Raw genomic sequence first — 27,065 nt, forward strand, 5'->3', positions numbered from 1 at the left:
ATCCTTTTAGACAGGGATGGAGTTCAGGTGCACAGAAGGCATACACGGGGCTCTGGTTCAATCTCCAGCATCACAAAAAAATAAACTCTTTCTAAATATGTATGTGTGAAATACATTCAAGAAAATAAAAGGCGATCTTCAGTCAGATGAATATAGTATGTTCTAAGTGATGACCAGAAATAATGTGCTTTGTAGAACTAGATCAGAAAAGATAAAATAATGTATATTCCCCAACATACTTACATACAAATTTTTAAAAACTACATGCAATAGTGAATGTGGATAATAACTGTAATTCTTATATCTGGAAAAAATGCCATCTGTTAATATCTCTTCATTCCTTTTGTGTAAGTATCTAGTTCATGTCTTGTACTCTGAGTAACAACTAGAAATAATGATACATGGCATATTAGTTATTGTCTTATGTTTTGTTATGAAATTTTGTTTTCTTATAAAGTAAGAAGAGAAAAGTCTAATTAAAAACAATACTCTGACCACATTGCATAAATGCAAAGAACTACATAGGCAATGTAAAAAAAACAATTATTGAAAACAATAACACAAATACATTCGGATGCACTGGTAAGAAAAAAATTGCAAGCAAACTTCATTACAGTAATACCCTTTTTAATCTATCAAAGGTTTTCATCTGCGTGTCTCCATGAGGGGAAATAACTGAAAATGTGTGCAGTACCTCCTGTACTGGTACTGCAAGGTCGTATATTCAGGAAATACTCGGGTCCAGAACTCTCCGATGTAAAGATGCTGCAAATGGAAACACACCCTACAGTGTGCATCATCAAGAAGAGGAGACACAGCCCACATCAGCGTCTGTCCCCTCACAGCTGAGGTCCTGTGTCTGTGCTCCAGGTTCGCAGAAACATATTCTCACAGTAACCTGGAGCCACTCTGGTCCTATTGCTTCCTCTTGTAGCTAAGTTTCCACTGTCCCTCAGCTGTGAGCTGTGGCAGTGCTGAGCTCCAGGGATGCCTCTGTGTTTACCATGTAACTGAACACTGAAGTTAACTGAGCAGGAAGAGTCTGCAGCATTGCCTGCTCTCTACCCTAAAGCAAATTCGCCCTGAAGTGAGCAAATTCAAGCAAGTCCCTCAAGCAAACTCTGCTAGCTTTCAGTCCCTCTGAGCCTTTCCTTCAGCACCCCCGGAATTCTTGGGGTCACCTGGATGGAATCTTTCAAAAAAAGGTCTCTGTGTAAGCACCTCGAACACAGGCTGGAGACTTGGTGATGGGAGCTCTATCCCAGACAGGACAGCAGCCTTAATGAAGCCTCAGACCCCAACCCAGGGCAATTTATTTAGAAAAGCACCTTGCCCAGCTCAGCACTGCACATTCTGAAAGACAATTAGTGCAGGACACATTCGCATCTCCCAGTAGATTCTCCCTCAGGCATTAGTCCCTCCCTCTTGCCTTTCCAAACCTTATGGGACTCTGCTCTCCACAGAAAATTTTTCCTGCTGATTCCTTGTTATACAGCTCAGATTAAAAATCCAGGGGAATCCAGGATCAGAATTCCTTCCCAGTAAAGCTGCACAAAGTACAAATATGTACTAATAAAATGAATAATATCTAAAAATCATCAAATAAATTATCTGACTCAGAAAATCCCAAAAAGAATGAAAGACAAATTGGGAACATAGGAAGATTCTGGGTCGCTTTACATATTCTGTATTTGGGTCAGTGTTCTGATTATGTGGAGAAATTTTCAGATCTGAAACTTCACTGAACCTTTGAAATGGTGCTTGGCCTGTGTATTTTCCAATTCATTTGTACTTTTAGCAAAGTTTCCTCTAGTATCTTCTCCCCACTATCCTTCACCCTTGAGAAACTGGTAACAAAAGCAAAATCCTTGGGCTCACCCCAGCACCTAGCAAGTGGACACAAATGAAATTAAAAGGCTATTTAAAGAAGTCATAGAAAAAAACTTTCCAAACATTGGGAAATGGATCTGGCATGCTTATAAGTGAGGCATATAGGACTTCACCTGGCCATAACCAAAGTAAATCTACATCCTGACATATAATAATCAAGATCCCAGAAATTCAGCCCAAGAACAGAATATTAAAAGCTGCTAGAGAAAAGAGACAGATCACCTATAAAGGAAAACCCATCAGAATCACGGCAGACTTGTCAGCACAAAGCATCCAGTCAAGGAGAGGTTGGAGGGAAGTGTTTCAAACCCTCAAAGAAAACAACTTCCAACCCAGATTGATGTACCTTGAAAAACTATCTTTCAAAGTTGATGGAAAAAAGATACTTCCATGATAAAGAACACCTGAAGGAATTCATGACTACCAAACCAACCCTACAGAGAGTGCTGAAGAATATTCTAGAGGGAGATAAAGCATGATTCAAGGAACAGCAGCAGAGGAGGATCCCTAGACAAGACAGGCAACTGAATGAAGGGAAAAGTGGGGGGCCAATAGCAGGAGGACAGCAGGGCAGAGGCAGACCAGTGTGTGCTGGTTGTAACCATTAATGTAGATGGCCTCAGATCAGCAATAAAAAGAAACACAGGGAGAGGGCATCAGGAATCAAGATCCATTGATATGCTCTATATAAGAAACACATCTAACTGGAAAGGAAATTCATAGACTGAAAATCAAAGGAGAGAAAACAATTGTTCCATGTGACAGGAGACCAAAACAAACAAACAAAAAAAAAACACAAACAAAAACCAAGAGTAACTTTCCCATTAACTACAGAATGCATAAGAAAGATATGGTATTATTAGGCAGTGGAAAGCTTCCCAGCAATAAAGTAGAATAATCTCAGGGCTCCTGTAGGTAAATGGACGCAACTGGAGATCATGTTCATGGCCAAAACAGTTCGAACTCACACGCGTGACCCCGAGCATAAGAAACAGAAGGAGGTGGTGGTATCCAAAAGCAAATGGAGGAAACCCCTGGGAGGGAAACGTGCAAACTACTGGTAATTTCTTACTGTCTTGTCTTGAACTCTTGCATTGTTTACACCATTTTGCTAGGTTTGGCTTTGTTCTGTCTTGTTTTGTTAGGCTTTACACTGTGTGATGGTAGGGGCAGCTATTTTAAATATAAAGGGATAAAGTACGGTAATCTTAGTTTCCTATTATTATGCTGTGAAGCCTGATAACACTTTCATTCATTTGTTTAATTGGTTTTATTCTGTTTTGTTTGATTTTTTTATGTGTGATGGTATGAACACCTATTCTGAAGAAAATGAGACATTTTGACAGCCACTGCTGATTTCCTGTCATCTTATTTCAAAGTCCTACCATGCTTTGTACTTTTGTTTTGATTGGTTCTATCTTGTTGTGTTTGATTTTATTATGTGTGACGGTATGGACAACTTTTAAGGAAAATGAGATATTGTAGTAACCATTGTTCATTTCCTGTTATCTGGTTTTGCAGTCCTGTAATGCTTTCATCCTTTTGAATGGTTTTATACTATTTTGTTTGCTATTATTGTGTGTGAAGGCATGGTCAACTATTTCAAAGAAACCAAAAGACATTATAGTAGCCACTGTTGGTGACCTGTTGTCTGGTTGTGAAGCTTGGTATTGCTTGCATTGTTCTGTTCTGATTTGTTTTCTTTTATTTTATTCTCTTTAAAATAAAAAAATGAGAATCTGCATTTAAACAAAATTCCCACACAAATCCTCTGCACACTGAACCTGGAAGAGTCTTGATTAGTACGGGATCTCCTGGGGTCCTTTCTCCTTCTGCTTGTGCTGGGCGTTGGTGGGGGACACTGTCCTGTGCTCTGTCCAATGCTGAGCAGCGTCCTTGGTCTCCACTCTCATGGCGCCAGATGGACCTCCCTCCAGGGGACAAGGGGGTTTCTCAAAGTATTCCCAAGTGTTCTTTGGAGAGAAAATCATTCTGGTCATGGAGCACAGTTTAGGGCATGAGAGCTGGGAATATCTGGAGAGGTTCCAATGAGAGCCCATCGGTTTACCATTTGTTACTTTTGACAGATCCACATAGACCCTGTAAGCCCAAGAGCTGCAAAGTTAGAAAAAGGTTCTTAGTGGTAGTGGCCACTAGAATGGACATTTATAAAACTTAAATGATGTCATGATCAATTGCATTATCAAGGAAGTGTGGCTAAAAGTCTGAAAATTGCTTATAATTGCCACACACTTGATAAGCGATTTTCTTCTCTACTGAATATGTTGTAAGCTGTGGAAGACATGAACTTGTCCTTGGGAAAAATGGAAGCTTCGGTGATGTCGGACAGGCTCCTTGATTTTAGACTTTGACTGGAACCCACACACAGGATTGGGACAAGATGTAACTTTAGACCTCTCAAAAGCGAGAGAGTTTACGGCAAAGGGGGAGTGAAGTCTGCATTCACCTCGATTTTACACCTGAGCTCTTGTCACAAAGCATCTTCAGAGAACATTTTCTGTGCGGAGCAGCATCCCACGGGGGTTGGAATGACTAGAGGGAATTTGCTGATGCCCAAGGGAGAATCTGCTGGGAGACAGGAACATCTCCTGCGCTGACCGTCTTGCAGAATGTGCAGCCCTGAGCGGGCAGGGTGCTTTTCTAAACGGATTGTCCTGGTTTGGGGATCTAGGCTTCACTTTTGTGTCTTTCTTGTCTGGGGCCAGAGCTTCAGTCTCCATCTCCAGGTCTCCAGCCTGTGTCCGAAGTAAAGGGTAATTGCTGACCTTTAAGAATAGGCGTGGAAGCTGAATTAAAAGTGGGATGGAAGAAATAAGGAGGCTCCAGTTTACTGTGAGAATATGTCCGGAGGTCCCTGCCATCCCTGGAGTGTAGACACAGGCCATCAGCTGTGCCGGGACAGAGTCTGACGTGTGCTGTGTCTCCTCGTGTTTATGATGGACACTGTAGGCTGTGTTTCTATTTGCAGCAGCTTTGCATCAGAGAGTTCTGGACCAGAGTTATCCTTGAAGATCCAACCTGGCAGTACCAGTACAGGAGGTACTGTCCACATTTTCAGTTATTTCCCTCATGTGAGAAGTCAGATGAGAACCTTTAGTAGATTAAAAAGGATATTGTAGTAATAAACTTTGCTGGAAGTTATTTTCTTGCTGCTGACTCTGAATGTATTTGTGGGTTTGTTAGCAATTCCCTGTATAGCAGACTGTCCATGTAAAATCTTCGCTTTTGCACAGTGAGGTGTGTGTGGGGGGGGGTGAGTACTCTTTTTAATGACGCTTCTGTTTTTATTTTATGAAAAACTAAAATTCATAACAAAATGATTTTAGGATAACAATAGTCAGTATACTACGTGCTATATTTTCAGTTATTCAGGGCAGAAGGTGTAAACCAAAGAGAGTCTTACAAAAAAAGGAACAAACAGAGAATACCACAACTACATTTCTCTACACATAGGAATTGGGGATTTTTACCACCTTCACTGTTTGCCATTTAGCTTTTAAATTTGTGTGTAAGTTGCTGGTGGAAATATATACATATTTGAATTTTTACAAGGCACATTATTCTGGTCATCACCTAGAAGACATTGCATTCATTTGAATAAAGCTTATGTTTGTTTCTGAAATACATTTAACACATACACAGAAAGAATTTAGCTATTGATTTTTGTGGTGTTGGAGATTGAATCAGAGCCTGTGTACCCCTGAAATACATCCGCCTAAAATGATATATGCAGATACTTTAACTCAGCTGTATGTTAGTTTCTTACAGGTCTTTGGTTACTGTGGTTCTTATCCATAACCATTTTGCATCTTTAATAGCAATGTTTTTACACTGCTCTGTGTGACCTGCTTTAGTCTCCCCGTCTCACTGTTTCTCTCATAGCTTCTCCTTTTCCTTAAATTTGCTTTGTACACAGCACCTGTATTCCTGGCACCCAGGAGTTACTTGTGGAAATACAAAACAGAACATGTGTGTAAAATTCTCTCATTTGAATCTAGAAGTGTAAAGGCAGAGCCACTCTGTGAGGGGATGGGTGTGTGTGCCCTGATGTCCTCCGGGCTTAATCACACTGAGGAAGGTTTTCAGTGTGAAGGAACAGACTCCAGGGTGCCACCACATAGAAGTTATGCAGAACACGGGGAAACACATGCTCTTTGGGAATGATCAGAATGCAGACTTCAGTGCAGCACATCGATGAGCATTTGCAAAAATAGAGACAGAGACAGAAAGAGAGCGAGACAGAGACATAGAGAGAGGAAGACAGACAGATCAAAACCCAAAGCCTCACAAGGACAGGGAGTAAATGCTGGAAGTAAAAATTCACAGATGGGATTCTTGAGTTACAATGGGACCAGATACACACGAGTCCTCCAGACAAACGCGGAACGGACAGAGGAGCTCTGTCTTCATTTCTTATGAAATGCTTAAAACCAGAAGCTCTTCGTCCGTTTTCTCTTCTGAATGGTTGGCTTATTCCTTTTGCCCACTTTTCTCCTGAGCTGTTCAGTCTGTAGACGCTGGACACTAAAAGCACAGTAGAACCGTTTCTCCTGGAAGCCTTTGTTGCTGCCCTTTGTCTCTGGTCCTGGGTTAAGGCGAGCGGGAAGGTTGCACAGCTGAGGAAGAGGCTTCCTGCTCCCGCCCTCCCAGGAGTCCCCTGAATCTTAACACCGTTTTAATCCCTCAGGTTCATTCCGTTCTGTGTGCTCTGTTGGTTGAGTGGATGTTTTATGCTTTTAAAATGTTTCTGTAGACAGAGGGCAAACCACAGCCCTCTGGAATGGAAAATGAATGGAAATTCATCTGATGGCAACAGCTTGCTGAATGTCTGTCCCTCTGTAATATGTAATATGTGCCCGGTGTGAGAAAACCGTGTTATTTACACAGGAGTCCTCACTGTGATTCCTGCATCTAAGCCTGATGTGCTCAGTGTGTGTGTGTGTGTGTGTGTGTGTGTGTGTGTGTGTGTGTGTGAACTAGTAACTCAGGAGTGAGTGCAGGCTTCCGAGGAGAGGGGCTGGTCCCCCCTTCACAACACAGAAGCCAGAACTGAAGGCAGCACAGGAGGTAACCAAGGGCGTATGTCAGAGCCTGGGGGATTTTGACTCTACCAATCAAAGCAAACATTACAGCAGCTGGAAAGAGAGCCGCCTCTTGTCCTGAACATTCAGCAGCAATAAGGCTGCACACTGTTCTGGGTGCCAGGAGTCAAAAGCAGGAGTTGGGTGCAGGAGTGAAGGCCTCAGGCACCCCAATAAACACCAGCACAGACCCACACCTGCGACCTTTTTCTCTCCCAGAGACGAGGTCTCGCTTGCAGCAGAGCTGGCCTCTCACCCTGGAATCAGTGACCTTTCCACTTCCACGTCCAGTGGAGGAGCAGACGCCTCTGCACACAGGTCAGTCCTCGTTCTGTGTCACAGGTGGCCCCTCTCACTCCCTGGTCACAGGGCTTCCTTGTTAGTGATGAGCTCCTGAGAGAAGCATCTTCTCCAGCGCCTTTGACCCTCTGCTCCTCCTGGGAGCAGTGCACAGCCCCCGAAGCCCTCCTGCTCCCCACCTGTCTTTCTGGGTGTTTCTGTGCAAATGTCACTTTGTCCCTGGTCTTCTGGGAATAATCAGCAAACACAGAACCCCACCAACTCTCCTTTCCATCTGTTTTCACCACATTTTCTACAATTGGATCTTGAAGCGTCCTGTAACCAACATGCATTACAGGGGTGATCCCCACGGTAGAGCTACTGGGAGGTGGTACAGTGGGTGGAGATGGGCTTCGGGAGAGGTCTTTATACTCCTAGGGGGGCACATCCTTGAAGGAGACTTCAGACCTGCAGCCCACTTTCCACTTTCTTTTCCCTCCTGCTCATGATGTGGTGTGGATATTCTCTCCCATTCACTCCTGCTGAGAATTCTGTGCTTCCCAGTGTTGTGGGGCCAGCGCGTCATTCAAAACCCTAGCCAGCATCATCTTCTCTCTTTACAAGCTGACTGTTCCTGGGAAAAGGTCAGGAAAACAGCACTTAGCATCATCAGACATAAGAGTTTTACAAAACTGTTTATACCCCGTCTATCATTTTACTGTAGAGATTTTGCTTTCCTTCATTGTTTTTTTAACCTTCTCTTATTTTGAAGGGAGTAAAATACAACAGGAAAAGACAGAATAAAGCCAATTGAGACAATGCAGTGAAATTGTTCCACAACTTTAGAGCAGGATACGGGGATAACAGGAATAGGTACCATAGTATATCTCCTTATCTTCACAATAGTTGTTCTTTCAATCAGGTACAACAAAATCATACCAAATACAGAACATTATAAAACCTATCAAAACAGAGTATTGAATAGAGCCATGCAATTAATCAAAACAAAGCAAAACACTGATAACAATATTTGCATTCAAAGAGATAATAGAAGGAAATCCCCCGTGTTTGCTGTATTGCATGTGGTCAACCTCCCAAGAGGTGCGCAGACCTCTGGCTCTTGTTTGCTAACCTGGCGGGGATGTTTGATTCTCAGCCCACACACCAGTAGGTTCACGGCTGCCTACCAGGGAGGCGAGCAGGTTCCTTTGTTTCCCAGCACCCTAAGTACCAACATAGTGTGGATCTTGGGAGACGCTGGCTGTTCTCTCCCTGGGGCATGCACCTCTTGCTGGAGCCATGGCTCCTTCATTGTTCATTGATTTTCGACACAATGCCTTGAACATGGGCCATTGTCAATTTATATTCCTCAAACATATGTTTTTTTCAATAAATTCTTACAATATTGACACTTTGCTCATGAGATAGAACTTCTTAATGAGACATTATACTGTAGCTGGAATCTGCTAAAGGGTAAAAATCTATGCAAAACACAGAAATTATTTTCCTGACTCTAGGAGATCTGGATGGAAGTGTAGCTCAGTAGCAAGAGCCCCTAACTTGCAAGTGAGAGGCCCTGAGTTCTACCCACCTTAGTGCAAAAAGGCTAACATTCATGTCAGGTGAGTCATGCATCCTTTGGTAATGCTGCTTTTCTCACTCCATTCTTATTTTGGAAGTTATACCCAAAGCATGGAACCAGGAAATGTTACGTGGCCTTCAGAATTTCTCCTTCTGGGACTCTCAGAGGACCCAGAGCTGCAGCCCCTCCTCTACGGGCTCTTCCTCTCCATGTACCTGACCACGGTGCTCGGGAACCTGCTCATCCTCCTGGCCATCGTCTCCGACCCCCACCTGCACACGCCCATGTACTTCTTCCTCTCCAACCTGTCCTCTGTGGATGTGGGCTTCACCTCCACCACTGTGCCCAAGATGCTGGTGAACACCCAGACCCACAGCCAGCTCATTTCCTACGCAGGCTGCATCACCCAGATGTACTTTTGGATGCTTTTTTCAGGGCTGGACATCTTTCTGCTGACGGTGATGGCCTATGACCGCTACGTGGCCATCTGCTACCCCCTGCACTACACGGTTATCATGCACCGCTGGCTCTGTTTGTTGTTGGTTCTAGCCTGCTGGATCATGGGTGTCCTGATTTCCCTGTTACACACCCTCATGGCTTTGCGTCTGTCCTTCTGCAGCCACTTGGAAATCCCACACTTCTTCTGTGAACTGGATCAGGTGGTCCACCGTGCCTGTTCTGACACCTTTCTCAATGACATGGCCATATATGTTACTGCAGTGCTGCTGGCTATCTGTCCCCTCGCTGGCATCCTGTTCTCTTACTCTAAGATAATTTCCTCCATACGTGCAGTTCCGTCAGCTCGGGGGAAGAACAAAGCGTTTTCCACCTGCACCTCTCACCTCTCGGTGGTCTCCCTGTTTTACTGCACGCTCCTGGGCGTGTACCTGAGTTCTGCTGTCACCCAAGACTGGCGCTCTACTGCAGTCCCCTCGCTGATGTACACCGTGGTCACCCCCATGCTGAACCCCTTCATCTACAGTCTGAGGAACGAAGACATCAAGAGAGCGCTGAGAGGACTTCTTGGGAGGGCAACGAGCAGAGGACCAGCTGGCCCACCTCGGTAGAAATGCTTCTCATTTCGGGCCTCAAATTTTGGAGTCAGAATTTTGATCCTTTGATCAGATTGTGCAAGACGTTTTTCCCTTTACCGCCTGTAATTTCCATTTCTTTGATGTAGTTCTCTAGATAATTTAATTAAATCACTTTATTAAGTGTTCTCTTCTTTCTAGTGCCTTTTATTACTCCCCCAAACTTGTTCCCCTTCTTGGATCGGAAGTGTTTGGAAATTCTCATGTCTGCCCTGGAACAAAGCAGACTGCTTATGAAAAATTGTTATACAATAGCGTATCATGTTCAATTTATATCTTTTGTGTTCTACAGCAACTTTGAAGGATTTTGCTGTTAGTAGAGGACAATTATACTTGGCAATTAAAGTCAGCTACAAATTTGAATAAATTGATTGATTCCATATGACTTTAGAGTCTGGAATGACCTCTAATATGACCAATAAATTTTTGAAGTCGGTGAGTGTATTGCTTTGGAAAATGATTTTGAGTCTGTATTCTGTTCCTTCCCGGTGTATTGTGAAGCATTGTCCAGGTGAAGAGAATTTAATAATCTGACTTCACAGTTGGTTGGTACACATTATTGTTACACTGAGTTACCTTCTTTGTTCTGTTGGTCAGAATGTCTAGATCTGAATACAGATACTGTCCCTCACTCTAAATGAGAACCCTCATCAATATTATCCTGTATATATTCTTTTTTTCCCCCTTTCCAGTGCTGGTGATCAAACCCAGGGCTTCATGCATGCTAGCAGTGCCCTGTCACTGAGCTAACCCCGGCCCTGTGCATCTCCTTTCCCCCAGGAATAGTCCAGTCTTTATGTTCTGGCTGACACAGGACTGTGTCTTCAGCCCAGTCGTGGGACTCAGAGTCACCCACTCCCTGTGCACACAGGCGTGTCCTTCCACCGTGTCTGGGGTGGAATCTCACTGCAGTCACCATGTAGTACAGTTACTTTAAATAAGCTGCATAGCAGGGTCATTATGAATCTTGTCACTAAATATACAAATAAATTTCAAGATTATTGGCGTATGGTTTTAATTATCCTCAGTTCCTTTTTCTTTTGATTATTGTATCACTTGACTATTGCTGTACAGGAAGCTGTGCTAAAATTCAGTAGTTAGGTGTGACACCATTTTCATCAAAAATGCAAGCGCACAGTTGGGGGCTCCTCTGACCACTGCTGGGCACCGCCCAAGTCTGAATCCAGGTGTGAGTTGCTACTTGGTGTTTTCAGGATCCTCCATGACATGGCAGGCAAATCTAGCGTTTCCCCTGAGCAAATGACTTCTGGCCAGTTTTTGACATTTCTGCACTGAGATTTGCTTTCAGGGCAGGCCTTCCCGGGATTCTGGTGCAGAGGTAAGTTTGGGGAGCCCTGTCCCAGGGCTTCGTTGCATCCCACACACTGTCCTTCCTTTTGCACAATCTCTGATGCCTGCTTTTGCAGTTTCTGTTCAAGGTCCACAAGAAGGAGAAGGCTCGAGACAGAAATTTGTGTGTATATACATATGAGAGCTAAGAGGAGTGCACCACAGACGGTGTTAGTTCTTGGAAGAGAACAGTTGGTGCTCCCAGGATTAGCCTTACTTTACGTGTCTGCATCTGGTAATCTAAGAACCCATTTGGAGGTCACAATATGCAATATTACACCTGTTATTAAATTCCCATCATCTGGATTTGAAAATCTATACTGTGACTGTTTAGGGTTTGTTGTTATTGTTGCTTGTCTGTTTTGCTTTTTGTCTCTCTTTTCCAAGTATTTTTTCTATTAAATATGTAAATGAGGAAACTTTAAACAGAGAAAAAGAATGAAAAGTTTCTAACTCAAGAAAAATCTTTCAAGGCTTTGGCTCAAGCCAGATCTCCAGAGAAACACCGTGTTACTTAACCAGTTTTCCATCTCAGTTTATTTAGGGTGCTCCTGCATGGGTTGTCAAACAAATCTGGGGTGTGTGTGAGTGTGGGTGTGATGGCCCCTGGGAACGTCTATGATTAGTCAGAATGTCACCTTAACACACATAATCAGTTTCAAAACACAATTAGTTGAATGTTCCAGGCAAAATTGTGCAGACAGGATGGATTGCGGTCTTTATGAACCTAGCATTGTTTGACCTTCATAAAGAAGGGAAAGTACTCAGTGTCCTAAAAGAAAGCGACTGGGAATATGAAGTAATCTCAGTGGAGGAGAAAAGGAGGTAATTCCCACAGTGCAGTGGCATCCAGAGGGAGCTGACGAGATGAAGGGCGGAGGGGGAGGTGCTCGGTTACTGCAGAAGTCTCCCTTCTACAGTTCTCATGTGTGCCATTTCCCTCTTTGCCTCCCCAAAACAGAAAAAGCGGTAACAATGGAATACCAGAAGTCACTGTTTTCTCAGTTGTCGAAATTCTGTTTATTTTATCGCCCAGTATTCTAACACAGATGAGATAAACAAGCTCCATCGTAAGGACCTGTATTGTACCACACTGTCTAGAAGGACACAAGGTACAACATCATTTTTAGTGGATGAAATCATTCACTTTTCCTTCTTTGCTTTAACTATAATAAAATATGTGAATATTAATTTAAACATAAGGTAGGTTAGTCTCTGTGTCTTAAAATATATAAAAGAAATAAGTTCAAAGGGGAAAAGAAAGATGTCGTAATCTCTATATGTCAAGAAAACCTTCGTGAATGTTTACTGTATCATTGATAATTCTTATTAAACTTTAATTTGGGGATCATTGTAGGTTAACATGCATATGTACAAACTAAGCCTGAGAGATCCATGAATGGTTTACTCAGTTTTCCCAACAGTAACATCTCATAACACTGTGGTACAATGTCACACCCAAGGTACAGACGCTGATTACAGTCACCACACAGGACAGCTCTGCAGAGAGGCTCAGCGCTGGCCTTTGGAGAGCCTCCCTGCCTTCTTCCCTTTCCTGTCCTTGACCTAAAAGAACCACCAATCCACTCCCTGTTCCCACACTGTTATGAGGGCAGAAATGTCATCTAGCATTCAAAGCCCTCTGCCCCAGAAAAATGGAGGAGTCGGTGTCTCTAGAGGCTTGTTTTGCTCATGGCTCTGGTCAGCGCTTTGGACATGGAGCTGAAAAACTAGCCAGGTCCTGAGTGTGAGAACCATGGGACGGTCAGATGGAAGGCAGAATTCTGGTGCTCCACTGCGCCCTGGGGTGACCACAGTCAGCAGTAAAGCACTGTATGTATCAAAATCGTTAGACAGAGGACCCTAGAACTAACTCACTATAAAGACATGATTAAGACTGAAAGTGACAGATATGTCAACAAGCCGGGCTCACCGCTCTTTAACATATGCATGAGTCATACGCCGTGTTGTCTCTCATAAATATGCATTGATACTATGTAGTGTTCTAAAACTAAAAAGTGTAAAGCCCCAAACGAGTACCCATACAATGCACTAACATGTTGAAGTCCACATTATCAAAAAGAGCAATTAAAGCCCTGATACACACAGGCATGACTCCCGAAGAAGCAAAGTACTGACCTCAGCTTTAGATAAATTGCACCAGTTTCCAAGGTAACTTTTTCCAGATGTGAAGCAAATCCCATCACGAGCTCTTCAGTAAAATGAAAGAAACATTATGCAATAAGAGATGCAATACAGGAAGAAGTTGCCTCTAAGACATCCTTGCTGATTACTCAGGTATGTGAGAATTTCCAAATACTTCTGGTGCAATGCTTGGAATAATGCTGGGAATCTGGAAAAGCAAAAGGAAAAAACCATGAGCTTTTAGAAAATCTGAAAGCACTAGTTGACTAAGTCACACGGGGACGTTGGAATTGTAGCAGTCGAAGTCCTGGGAGAAATACCTTGAGCGATTCCTGTGCTCATGATCTGATCCGTGAATCAGGTTTAGACTTGGAAGCTTCCAAAGTCCTGCAGCCAAGAGCATTGCTCAGGCTCTGGGCAGCATCTTCTTTTACAGGTTTTATTCAGAAAGTCTTTTCAGAGCTCTCTTGACATCCTTATTCCTCAAGCTGTAGATGAAGGGATTCAGCATGGGGCTGACCACAGTGTACATCTCCGAGGCTGTTGCACTTGAGTGTGAGCTCCTGTGTGCAGAGCTAAGGTACACACCTAGACCTGAGCAATAACATAAGGAGACCACTGCGAGGTGAGATGTGCAGGTGGAAAAGGCTTTATGCCCCCCTGAGCTGAAGTGACAGCACATATGGAGGAGACGATCTTAGGGTAAGAGTACAGGATGCCAGCCGGGGAGCCAGTCCCCAACAGCACAGGTACCAAGTGCACCACAAGGTCACTGAGAACATTCTCAGCACAGGCAAGCTGGGCCACCTGGTTGAGTTCACAGGAGAAGTGTGGGACTTCCAGCTCTGTGCAGAAGGACAGATGCAGCACCACGAGGCTTTTCCATGAGGTGTGCAAGAAGCTCGCCATCCAGGACACCAGCACCAGCACCACACAGAGCAATGGGTGCATGACGACCGTGTAACTCAGGGGATGACAGATGGCTACGAACCTGTAATAGCCATGACACCCAGGAAGAAGTTGTCCAGCTCTGCAAAGAGAAATACAAAGTATATCTGGGCGATGCAACCTGCATAGGTAATGACCTGGCTGTGGGTCTGGATGCTCACCAACGTTCTGGGCACATGGGTGCACATGAAGCTGATGTCCACAGAGGACAGGTTGGAGAGGAAGAAGGATATGGGCATATACAGTTGAGGTTTGGAGATGATGGCCAGGAGGATGAGCAGGTTCCCGAGCACTGTGGTCAGGAACCCGGAGAGAAAGAGCCCACAGATGAGGGGCTGCAGCTCTGGGTCCTCTGAGTGCCCCAGAAGAAGAAATTCTGAAATTCTGGTGCTGTTTCCTGCTTCCTCATTGGGGATGCAATACTGTAAATACAAATCGACTTAGTAGGTGCCGTTGCGTGGATGGGTGGTAGTTTCAGGGAAAGCAGGTCGCATCAGTGCTCTGTACACAGATGCATGCTACCCGTATAGTTGAAGTGCTCTTATTTACATGCTTGTGTTTACAGATAATTCTTATGCTTTGATATCTCATACCCACAGGATTTGGAATTTCTGCTCTGCTCTACACCTTTTCCTGTGAGGTCATGCGTTTCACAGTTTTAATGAGAAAGTACTTGTTACATTTGTGTACTGGCCATGTTCAGACCCCTGTCTGTACAATGATTCACTCCCGCAGATGAAGAAACATTCCTACTTCCCAGTCATGGACACAGAATCCAGGGAGAGAAGAAAACCACATGTCTATGACCTGTTTTCCTTGAAACTATCACCAATCCACACAATGGCACATACTAAGTGGACTTTTATTATCAATTACACCTCAGTAAAACCGCTTGAAAAAGAAATAGTCACAGAAGACCCCACGGGGTGAACACATCATGAAAACAAGGTATGGATAGGAGGTGTGTGTACGTGTGTGTGTCTGTGTGTTGCTAGCAATGAAAGCTGGAATCTGGGGCATGCTAGGCAGGTGCTCTGCCAGTAAGCTACACCCTCAAGCCCACAGTCAGGCAGGAATAGGCGACATGTGAACAGAAGCCAGGAGGTCACCTGTTGGAATTTTACCTGGCAGAGAGAACAGCCAGTGCAAATGCCCTGAGACAGGTTCAGATTTTCCAGGCCATCAAGGAACCAGTGTGTGGAGGTCAGCAAGAAGGGCAGGGTGCTGGGAGACAGCAGACAGATGCGCTGAAGAGTGAGGTGCTGAGAATGCTGGACCCCAGGAACCCCTCTTTTGTGGTGTGCACTTCTTGCACATTGTTCATGTTTGTTGCAAAGGCATCCTGTGGACTCAGAGGGAAACTGCTCCCTGCCCTTCCTGGTTGAGTTTTCCTCTGTGTTGTGAGAGTGACTCCAGGTCCTCAGCTCTGAGGCATGTGCTCCTGGGTGTGCACCGCCACAGCACCCCGACACACCCAGCACACCCACAGGGCCAGCACTGTGCACACTGGGAGCCCAGGGGACCAGGTAACTGCCCCTTTGCTGTGCCAGGCTGAGAATCTGCGCTCTGTAACTGTGCAGAATAATAAATAAGCAGGGAGACAAACTTTGTTGCCTTTTTGTTCTAGTTTGCATTTGAAGAAACAAACGTCAAGAGACACAGAAATGAAAGGGAAGAAAGAAAGCCAGTGAGATAACAGACTCATACGGAGCCCGAGGAAGCGGAAGGAAGCCAGTGTGTCTACCTTTCCAAAAACAAGAAAAAAGCCAAAAGAAATAAAAGTATCCACAGTCAAAGGCAGTGATGCCATCAGGCTTTCAAACGCCTCATGGAAAGGTAGTCCCGAGACCAAAGGGACTCAAGGGACTCAAGAAACAATCAACCACGGGGTACACAGACACCCCAGTAACAGCTAAGCGCGTTTAATGTGAGAGAGAAGCATTCCCTCTGCTTAGTCCATAGTTTCTGGCCGGTCTGTGTCGCCGTGGTCCAGCGACAGCAGAGGCCTCTGTGTACCTCGGAGCCCTCTGAGGGCAGCTGGCAACGAGCAGTGCAGGTGCCTCTGCTCAGGGTTTGCACTTTGCCCCTGACCCTCTGCACCCAAGGGCTCAGTCCAGGGAGGGCTGCCTCCTGGTGAGGGATGAGACCCCTCCTGGTGTGGCAGCCTGCTCTGTTCCCTGGACACCTCTCAGTGGGACCAGGGGGCTAAGCGGCTCCTGGGTGAGTAGCGTTTCACAGCAACATGCGAGCTTCACAGGCGAGCGAGGAAGAATATAATAGTCACCCACAGCGTGCAAGCTCAGCCCCATGGGGAGAGGAGAGGCATGCTGTGAAATATTTCATCTGCTGTGCTAAGGGATTAGAGGGGAGTCTGGAAGGAATTACGGAGGGGGAGAGAGAGAGATTAGGGAGATGCGCTACCAGAGAATTCTGCAGTATGCGTAATAGCATTCACAGGGTCTGATTCTGCACACGAAGTGTGCGAGCTTGCAGACATGCAAAATGCAGAAAGAACTTTTAAACAAGCGACACTTAGAAATGAAAGAGTTACAGTGTTGCATTGGTAAAGGTATATTTCTTCTTTAGCGAAATATAGTTACAGATTTGCAGATTTTATTTATCTGCAATCAAACAAATAGAGATTGACCTCACGGCTGTCTGCATTCTAGGCAAATACTCTGTCCCTCAGATCAGTCCTGGATTTTTAATAAAACATCATGACTGTACATGATAATGAGGGACCGTGTCATAGCACAACACACACGTGCAGTATTTAATCAGTAAAATTGAAACACTGGTAAATCTTTTCTCTTGAAAAACATAGATTCTTGTCTTCTAATGTCTTATTAGCACATGTGCAATTAAAAACCCAGGATAGCACTTTGGAAGCCCTTTAGTGTGATTCTTATGATTATGAATATCATGTGGTAAAAATTCACAGCTAGTGGAGTGAGCTTTAATCCCTGAATCATGCTGTGACACATAAACATGTCTTCCTCCTGTGAAGTTGTATTTGGTTCCCATTCATCAACAAACCAGGTCTCCTCTCCCTTATACTTACAACAAACATTATTCTACCTCTGGCAGTGACTTTTTAATTTTGATGGACGTGTCTTCATTCTTTGATATGGTTTTAATATTACTGTGTGCTTGGGATGCATAATGATTACCTTCATCTGGAGAAATATATCCACCTACAGTCACACCCAGTCAGCTTATTTCCCTGTCCCCTTCCTGTCCTCCAGGCTCCCCTGATGCCCAGACATCACCCCATATCCACAGTGTCACCATCATTTCTTATCATTTTTTCTTTGCTGTTCAGATCATTTAAAATTTGGATTTAATGTGATATCTATATGCATGAATATAGTACACACTGATTGAAAAAAGTTGAAAAGATAATCTGAAACATGAGTCAGACAAGACACAAAACACAAATTATTTTACAGATTATCAGTTCACGGTAAAATTGTCAAAGACTTTTGTAAGCAGCAGAATGTGACGGGAAGTCTTCAAAAATCATACAAGTAACAGTCTCTAATTTTTTATGTGGTTTTATATAAACAAATGAGCTTAATTCAGATTAAATCAGTTTTAATCAAATCAAAAAGAATCAAGTCTTCCAGTTCCTGGCTGAACACAGGAATTGTATAAAAATGTATGAAGTCACAGCAATCCAAGGACAATCAAAAAGCACAGAAATGCGGGAAGAGCTGGAAATCCACGTGTTTAAGGGCCTGCAATGCTTTGCTGAGCAAAGATGCGGACCCTCACTTTGTATTTCTTATTTAAAGCAAGGACTTGCAGGTGGATAATGTGAATTAGAGCATTCTTCCAAAAGGAAGAGAGCATACAGGGCGCACTCTGATGGCTTCTCTGCTTCCCCTCACAGGGGCGTCTGTGACTCAGGCTCCCTGAGTGCAGGCGCCTGGGCTTCTCCTTCAGGCTCCTGCTGCGCTGGCTCTCGTCCTCCCTCTGGTCAGCAGCAAACCCGGGCACTGGGCGCACTGTTCACCACTCCTGCCAGCAGCAGGAGTAAACAGAGCATAGTGGATAATCTCAGGACTGTGTCTGGATGGCTGGGAGACAGCAGCCAGGTCACCGCCTGCTCCCACGGGGCACACTGGCTCTCGGGGGACCTCGGGCCCAGCCTCTGCCACCTTGTGCTGCAGCATCTGCTGAGCCCCCAGACACACCTGGACACAATCACGAGAAAGGAGGTCCTGTGTCACCGTGCAGATGCCCCTTCACTGGGTAGCGCTGGACACTCAGCTGTGAGGGAGGAAAGCCGGTGGGCAGGAGCTGAGCATCAGTCTCCCAGGCAGAGTTCAGATCTCAGTAACCGCCGTGTCCTTCTACGCAGGCTGCACAGCTGAGGGCCACCCGAGGGCGGGCATTCGGGCACCTATATGGGCTCGGTGGCCCTATGTCCCTCTCCTTACCTCTTGGGCTCCTCACTTTGCTGTCCTGTGGGACACTGGCCTGCTGTGACAAGATACTCTTCCTGCTGATTCTTTTACTGAGACGGTGGTTTATGCAGCAGTAAATCTGCTTTCTATTCTCCTTCTCCATTCTCCCTCCTGCCTTTCAGGAGTAAAACTTTTTAGCGCTTTATCTTTCCTATAAGTTACAGAGCTTTTATTATTTTTTTTTATTTAAAGAAAGCAAGAAAAAACAAAATAGAAAAGAAGGGTAGTACAATACACAATTCAATGAAAAACTTTTAAAAATTTAATACTAAGAAATCGCTAGTTGACACATTACATATTGTCATTTTAGAAATTGTTGTTCAAGTTACAAAATCAAAGCATAAAATGTGGACAGACATTCAAACACGGACAGTGCGAGCATAAGTGTGTAAGATTGATGACCATCTTACTATTTTTCTTGTGCCATTCAATGGAATGTTTTTTTTCTGGAAGGCTGACTGGGGGGTTCCGTGTGTAAATAAGGGGCCCTGTTTTAGTTCTATCAAATGCCCTTCCTCTGCTCACAAAGGCCATCGCAGCAGCACCAGAGAAGCGGAGGGAAGTGACCATGAAGCCTGCACTCAGGCTGATGGCCAGCAGGGCACGGAAGGAGAGCGTCCCAGGGCCTGGAGGCAGAGAGGGAGCAAAGAGGGGCCGAGGGAAGGAGCCCAGCCACCCCTCCAGCTGGTGCTGGGGAAGGGGAGTCAGATGCTCCTGGCCTTTCTCTGTTCCTGTAAATCAGTTTCCAGTTTTACTACAATGGCACAAAACAGCTCTGCACAGCGGGGCAGACAGGGCACCCCGGAAATAGAGAAGAGGACATGGAAATAATCTCACGCCACTAAAGCCCTCCGGGTTCCTGGTGAAGATTGCAAAAGTGAACTTGGGAGAAAAGAGAGCCTTTGAAGAGCTGCTGCGGGGCACACTGGAATTCACAGGCAGAAGAAACCACGTGTGGGGCTGGGGATTTAGCTCAGCGGCATTAGTGCCTGCCTTGCAAGCACAGAGTCGTGAGTTCAATCCCTGGTATTGATTTAGAAAAAAAAAGAAGAAGAAGGAGCAACCACGTGTACGAAAATTATCTTTAAACACTTCAAAGTCATCAATGTAAGACTGGACGCTTTGAAATTAGCAGGAAAAATGTAGGAAAAGCCTTTCTGGGTATGAGTCAGGGAGGGACGTCTCAAAAAGAGTTCCAGCAGCACAAAAATAACAGCAAGAGTCAGCAAGTGGGAATCCATGAAATTAAAGGGTTTATGCACAGCCAAGACATGGCGGAAACATTCCACAAAACAGCACGCCGGCTACGCTGGTGAAATAATACATCAAGATCCCCGAAAATGAACATCAAATCTAATAATGAACAGGCACTGAGCAGAATAAGTGCAAATGGGCGTACTGAACGTGGTGGATATTTTCACTATTACAAAATGCAAATCTAAAGTATATTGAGGTTCGTTTTACCCCCGGTTTCATAGGAGCATCGAGAGCACACAGGTGGGCGTGGGAGAAAATAATTTTATTTTCTTTGGAGGGAACGTACAGAATCATGGCTACTGTGGGAATCAGTGCAGAGGTTCCAGAAAAAGTACCACGCGGCCGCCATGGGAACCAACCGCAAACATCCTCAGTATATAATCAAAGGCATGAAAATTATTCTATTCCACAGGCACCCGAGTAACAGAGTGCTTGTCGGGGTGCAACTCTCAGTAGCCAGGAATGGAATGAGCCAAGGCTCCAATCAGAAGGCCTGATGTGGATGAAATGCATACTCAGGGAGGTGGGTGACAGACAGATGGATAGAGAGGCAGATGAAACACGGGCAGTCACAATGATTAGACAGACAGACCGATGGCAGGTATATTGATTAACTGAATGACAAATATAACAAACAAAATGATGTCATTTGGAGAAAAATGGATAGAACGGGAGAGATTATGTTAAGCAAACTAAACCAGACTCTAAAAAACACTACGTCATGTTTTCCTCTCCTCAAAGGAACTTCAAAAAGAAACAGATGTCATGAGAGGAGAAAGGAGACCAGGAGCGGAACAGGAATAGGAAGGAATCGGGGAAAGAGCGGGGTCAGGACATGGAGAGTAATAAGAACAGTAACGCAGAGCAAACCACAACGCTGCTCCGACGATTGTGCAGAAGGAAATGCCTTACAGTGTGTAACTGATCTGCACTGATAAAGGTAATTAATTAAACGGAGCTGCTTATATCTTCAGAAACATTGAAATCAGAGGAACGGGAATTCCAAGTAAACCAGGGCAACAGTGAGTTTCATTCTCAGCTGCACAAAGCATCCCAGCCTGAGGCCCGAGGTTTGGGTCCCGTGATGGCAGACACCCCTCCAGCCTGAGACAGCGGATTCTTTCAGAGTTTCCTTCCAAAGAGGCTCAGCAGAGCCCTCTTGACATCTCTGTTCCTCAGGCTGTAGATGAAGGGGTTCAGCATGGGGGTGACCACGGTGTAAATCACAGAGGCTGTGGCACTGTCGTGGGAGCTGTGGGCTGAGACAGAACCGATGTACACGCCCAGGCCTGTGCCATAAAACACACAGACAGCAGAGAGGTGGGATGCACAGGTGGAGAGGGCTTTCTTCTTCCCCCCAGCTGAGGACAGTTCACAAATGGAGGAAGCGATCTTAGCATAAGAATAAAGGATGCCAGTGAGGGAAGCCTTACCCAGTAACACCGGGGCCAAATACATCACGAGGTCATTCAGAAGGTTTTTGGAGCAGGCAATCTGGGCCACTTGATTGAGTTCACAGAAGAAGTGAGGGATTTGGGGGTCAGTAGAGAAAGACAGCTGCAGAGCCATTAAGCTTTGCAACAAAGTATGCAGGACACTCAGAATCCAGGACCCCAGAATGAGGAAGCCACACCGCCAGGGGTTCAGAATGACCGTGTAGCGGAGGGGGTGACAGATGGCCACGAAGCGGTCATAGGCCATGTTGGCCAGAAGGAAGTTGTCCAGCTCTCCAAAGAGCAAGAAAAAGGACATCTGGGTGATGCAGCCTGCGTAGGTAATGACCTGGCTGTGGGTCTGGATGTTCACCAGCATCTTGGGCACAGTGGTGGAGGTGAAGCCGACGTCCACAGAGGACAGGTTGGAGAGGAAGAAGTACATGGGCGTGTGCAGGTGGGGGTCGGAGACGATGGCCAGGAGGATGAGCAGGTTCCCGAGCACCGTGGTCAGGTACATGGAGAGGAAGAGCCCGTAGACCAGGGGCTGCAGCTCTGGGTCCTCTGAGAGTCCCAGAAGGAGAAATTCTGAAATTCTGGTGCTGTTTTCTGCTTCCATATGGTGGATGCAACTATCAGGGAAAAAGAAAAGTCACATGAGTCCTCTTTGAGCAAAAGGACATTACTAGTTTGGTTGAATTTCCGCAAATTAAGTTTTGCAGTCTATAAATTGCAGTCATTGTATAACTTAAGGTCCCCTGGGGAAATCCTCCTGCCATTCCTGATTGGAAATTTCTATGCCTCTCTGAGGTTTCGCCCTTAAAATCGTGTCTTTTGTAGATTTCCTATGAAATTATTTCTCACAATTGAGAAATATATATGGGGTGATGACCATGTTGTATGAACTGTTTGGAAAATGATGAGCAGAAGCTGAAAACTAAAATTTCTACCTCCCAATGGTTGAGAAAGAATATATTCAAAAAAGAACATCATATATTATTACTAGTTTTTGGTGAGGGATTGTGTAGATTTGCAAATGCATACTCACAGAAATCAACGTATAGAATATGTGTAACCGTTTAGATATCAATTATACCTCAACAAGTGAACCTCTGTTGGAAAACAGAGATGATCATGTAACATGCAATGGGGTCAAGGCTCCATAAAGAAAATAAAAGTTTTGAAAGAGAGAACAGACAGGAGTTGTATGTGTGTGCCTGTGTGTGGGTATTGGCACACACAAGTGTGAATATTATGCTGGGCATGGAATCCTGGACCTTATTCATGCTAACTAGGTTCTCTGCCCCAACCTACAAAAATTACTCCTAACCAAGAACTACAGTGTGAACCTAACAAGAAGGGAATATTCTTGTCGTGATGATAGAAGATGTAAGATGTTCCCTGTACAAGAACTTAACAGTCACAATAAATGTGCAATTGTAACAAGTTCTATTCATATGCTCATTTAATAAGTGTGTTAGCATGGGTGAATATATAATGTAAAAAACAATTCCTAAGCTAAGAACTCACACAATAATGACTGTGTTATTTAAAGTAGTAAAAGCACCCTGATTTTCAGTTAAATTTTACTCACAGATAAAACAGAATGCACCTGAGTCATTTGCAGGATGCTGGGTGATCTTGAGAACACAATAGAAAGAGGAATAGGTCTGATCTAGAAAGGTAAATGTCTTATAGGGTAAGCCCAATTAGAAATAAACTGTGAAATAAGGCAGAATTCTTGGAATAGGAGAAGGGGTGAAAAGGTATGGAGAGGGGAAAGAGGGAAAACCATCAAGATAGGATTTCTGTTAACCTCCAGGGACAGTATTCCACCCTGTACCTCAGTGATTTCTAATTTTTGCTTTTTTCTGACTATGCATCGATTGCCCGTGTTAATCAAGTTCCCTGTGTTGTTGAACACATGCATGAAGTATGCACTGCTTAACACAAATGAGAATCTAAAATATGTAAAGGAGACATAAAATCCTAAGAACTTTATGATAGGAATCTGGGTTTCTAAGTCAAGATTATATTACCAGAGAGCTGGAAATGATTTACTACCAGAAGAAGTCTTCCAAAATACGTAGAAGGAACATCACGTAGCGTTACAATTTTTCCCTTAGGAAGTTTTGGATCCAAACACATTCTCCCCTGAAATGGTGACACAGAGGGACAGCCTTCCAGACGGTGATGACCCTGACACCGCAGAAGTGTGTCCACTCAGGGAAAGTCAGGGGCGCAATAAGGCAGAACAGAGAGGGGAAAAAAGTTGGGCTCATGTGCAAACTAGGATTTCCTACTCAGAAACATACAGAAGAATCTTCACTAGGTTTTTATTAAAATGAAGGACTCACAACTATTGAATTAGTTCTTTCAGAAAAATAGGCAATGTGGGAATAATGTATATGACCCAAGATACATCCAATCCCAAAAAGTATAAATTTTCATGCCCCGCAAATGCATCTGTACATACACAAAAGAAGTGAAGATCAAAAGGTTTGTGAAGGGCAATTTTAAAACTCCAATGCTTCACTGGAAAACAAATCAAAATCCTCCCACAGAGTACGGGAGGGAACGGCTGGCAGGGATGTTTTGTAATAATAGAGAGGAGACTTCACCACCAAACTCTCAGCACGTTCAGCCTCACAAGTGTTACAGTCACTGCAAAGAAGGCTCTAGGCAAACCTTCCCCCTGGCTAAACGGTTTCTATGCGAGTGCCCAGTGATGGAGATAAAGCTTGAAAAATGGGGTCCCACGAACTGCTACTGCAAGATGTGACAGGGACAGGTATTTCCTCTGCATCTTTCTCAACAATGCAGAAACAAAGTCCACTCCATTTCAACTTAAGCATAAGGCCAACCAGGTTCCCTTTCATTTCCCTCCTAACCTACACCCCACTCACCTGTGCCCCTAACTGTCAGGTCCTTGGATTTACATTCCTTTCCTGGAAACACTGTTAGGGACCTGTCTCTCTTCTCTTTGTGTTCCTGTTGCCTCCAAGTCATTGTTGACAATGAACCCAACTTAGTCAGATCTGTTTTAAGATCAGGAATTAACACCGCAGTGTTAATTGTTCAGCAGAGCAGCTAACAGCCACAGCAGGATCCACTCCAGTTTAGGTCAGGATGAATCTCAGGTGCCTTTACAGACCCACTTTTGGGTCCTGTATCTTCCCCCGCAATCCCTACTGTAATCCCAGACTCACCTGGATGCAGTCTTTAGGAGAAGTTCTCAGGTTGAAAGTACAAGTCCTTCTCTGGATGACTGAGTTGGGGACAGAAGCTCTGTCTCCCAAAAAGATGCAGCCAAACCAAAAGGGTGATTCCCCTACAGAAACCTGAGATCTCAGAAAGAAACCACTAGTGTCCTTGTCGGCTCGGATCTGTAGACTCTGAGGAGCAACCCAGGGAAGGTCTCGGCTGCCTGTACCTGCTTGCGGGCCCTCACCTCCTGGTTACACCCCCTCTAAATCCCTGATTGCCCGTGGGCAACTGGCCTGGAAAGACAGGCGATTATTCCCGCTGAGTCTGTGTCCCGTGTCCCTGGTCTGTGGTCCAGGAGGACTACTTAGTGTTTCCCTCTCCGATAAGCCTCACGCCTTCCAGAGGAATGATCTCCTAGTGCATTATCCTCCTTAGGGGTAGAGTGTGTTTAAGGTGGACACTGGGGGATCCTCTTGCCTGGCGCTTCCTGGGTCTTCAAAGCCCTGACCTGTGATGTGTAGAAATCTCCTGACACCTCCAGAAACTCCAGTGCTGAGCTGAGCTGGCAGGGTTCCTTCACTCTCAGTCTCCTGACTGATAGGTTAAATAGGCCTCTATCTTCTCAAAGGCTGTGGTATCTCTGTGCTTTCCCCCAACAAGTAAAAAGGACTTCAAGACAAAAATTTTCAAGGAGAATAAACAATTCAAAAAAAAATCTATACAAATGAAAGCAAAAGTTGAGCACATTTTTGTGTGAATGAAACTTTTTTTTTTTTTTTTTTTTTGGCCCTGGGAATTGAACCCACAACCTCACACTTTCCAGGCAGGAGCTGTGACCCTGAGCTTTATCCCCGGCCCTGAAACATTTTTTCTTACACGTATTCTTTATGTATCTGACCGTTCAGTTTTGATACGGTCCACTGGTGACTGAGGCAGGTCTTTGTCTCAATTTTTATTCGTACGTATTTGCGATGCAGAGTGAATGGAATCAGCAAGGCCTGCGGGGCGTCTCCTGAGGCATCTGTTCTTTGTGATTTTAGGGCTTTCAGTTCTCTTTTTAAGCCTATCCTGCTGTGTACCTGTGCCATCTTCAGGGTCTCTGCCCAACATTCAGCTCTCTTCCCATGACAGTCTTTACGATGTCACGCACACATCACGCCCGTGACACCGTGACCTTCTAGTTTCTGCCTGGGCTTTGGGGTCGTTCACAAATGCTTCAAAGTGCTCCATCTATGCCATTATGTTACAGCACCCCAATGGCTGGAGCGGTCACCCGTGTCCTTCAGTTCTGTGTTTTCACAAAGCAATGGAAATGTGAGACTCTCACACAGAAACAAGCTTAAGGCGATGAACAGAGACGTGAAAGAGCCAGGTTAGAGCTGATTCAGAACAAGTGTGCCACATAAACTGTCTGCAGCCTCAAACCCGCTGAGATGGGGCCGTGAGTACAGAGCGCCTTCCTAGTATAAGGGAGGCTCTGGGTTCTCTCAGTGCCACAGCTCTTCTTAAAAAACAACGTGAAACACATTAGAAAATATTAATGCAAACTAACAATGACATTAATTCAAGCTGTAAAATATGAATATATTTTATATTTAAATATATTTATTTAATCTATTAACATATTTAATATATTATACTATATTATTATATACATATTTTATATTTAAATATCTTTATATATTAATGTGATGATCCTATGATTCTGGCTTGTCATAAATAGTGCTCTTATTTATTGAAAATAGCACCAGTTGAATCTCCATCTGCCAGGCTTTTACCATGTGAAAGGTTTACATTTCAGTGTAAGAAAAACAAACAGAGAGGCCTGTAAGCCTTGAATGAGTGCTTTGAAAAATATGACTCATCCATTTTTGTTGCAAGATAAAATTTCCAAAGACTTCTTTCTCTGCATCTTTCTCATTAATACGGAAACACCGGAGAATATGATGTTGGCTCGGGTTTTGAATGACGCTCTGGCCCCCCAACACTGGGAGTGACGTAATGCCACATGTCATGGCAGGAGTGCATGGCAGAGAATATCGACACCCCATCATGACCAGGAGGCAGAAGAAAGAGGAAAGTGGGCTGCAGGTCCCAAGTCTCCTTCAAGAATGTGCGCCCCAGTAGTCTGAAGACCTCTCCCGAAGCCCGTCTCCACCCACTCTACCACCTCCCAGTAGCTCTACCTTGGGGACCACCGCTGTAATGCATGTTGCTTACAGGACGCTTCAAGATCTAGTTGTAGAAAATGTGTGAAAAAAGATGGAAAGGAGAGAGTTGGTGGGGTGCTGAGTCTGCTGGTTATGCCCAGA

General features: G+C 44.6%; 2 protein-coding genes and 1 pseudogene across 2 annotated transcripts; 1 reads left to right on the plus strand and 2 right to left on the minus strand.

Annotated features, from left to right (window-relative positions):
- The first annotated feature begins 7,119 nt into the window (after nucleotides 1-7,119).
- On the plus strand, nucleotides 7,120-10,374 carry LOC134471026 (olfactory receptor 7A17-like). The gene has a single exon (XM_063228535.1). It carries the CDS (start codon nucleotides 8,901-8,903, stop codon nucleotides 9,918-9,920), a length of 1,020 nt encoding a protein of 339 aa, XP_063084605.1. The 5' UTR covers nucleotides 7,120-8,900; the 3' UTR covers nucleotides 9,921-10,374.
- A 3,504-nt stretch (nucleotides 10,375-13,878) lies between these two features.
- Nucleotides 13,879-20,462, minus strand: LOC134471148 (olfactory receptor 7A17-like; annotated as a pseudogene).
- A 773-nt stretch (nucleotides 20,463-21,235) lies between these two features.
- Nucleotides 21,236-22,165, minus strand: LOC134471237 (olfactory receptor 7A10-like). Its single transcript, XM_063229306.1, has one exon. The coding sequence runs from the start codon at nucleotides 22,163-22,165 to the stop codon at nucleotides 21,236-21,238; it is 930 nt and encodes a 309-aa protein (XP_063085376.1).
- Between the last annotated feature and the right edge of the window lie 4,900 nt (nucleotides 22,166-27,065).

The sequence above is a fragment of the Cavia porcellus genome, unplaced genomic scaffold (genome assembly GCF_034190915.1).
Source record: "Cavia porcellus strain 051 isolate PalLab524CR breed Dunkin Hartley unplaced genomic scaffold, mCavPor4.1 scaffold_17, whole genome shotgun sequence".
In the NCBI taxonomy this organism is placed as follows: Eukaryota; Metazoa; Chordata; class Mammalia; order Rodentia; family Caviidae; genus Cavia; species Cavia porcellus.

Bases quoted from the DNA above. Each gene is read 5' to 3' on its own strand.
- LOC134471026 (XM_063228535.1), top strand. From the start codon at position 8,901: ATGCATCCTTTGGTAATGCTGCTTTTCTCACTCCATTCTTATTTTGGA.
- LOC134471237 (XM_063229306.1), bottom strand. From the start codon at position 22,165: ATGGAAGCAGAAAACAGCACCAGAATTTCAGAATTTCTCCTTCTGGGA.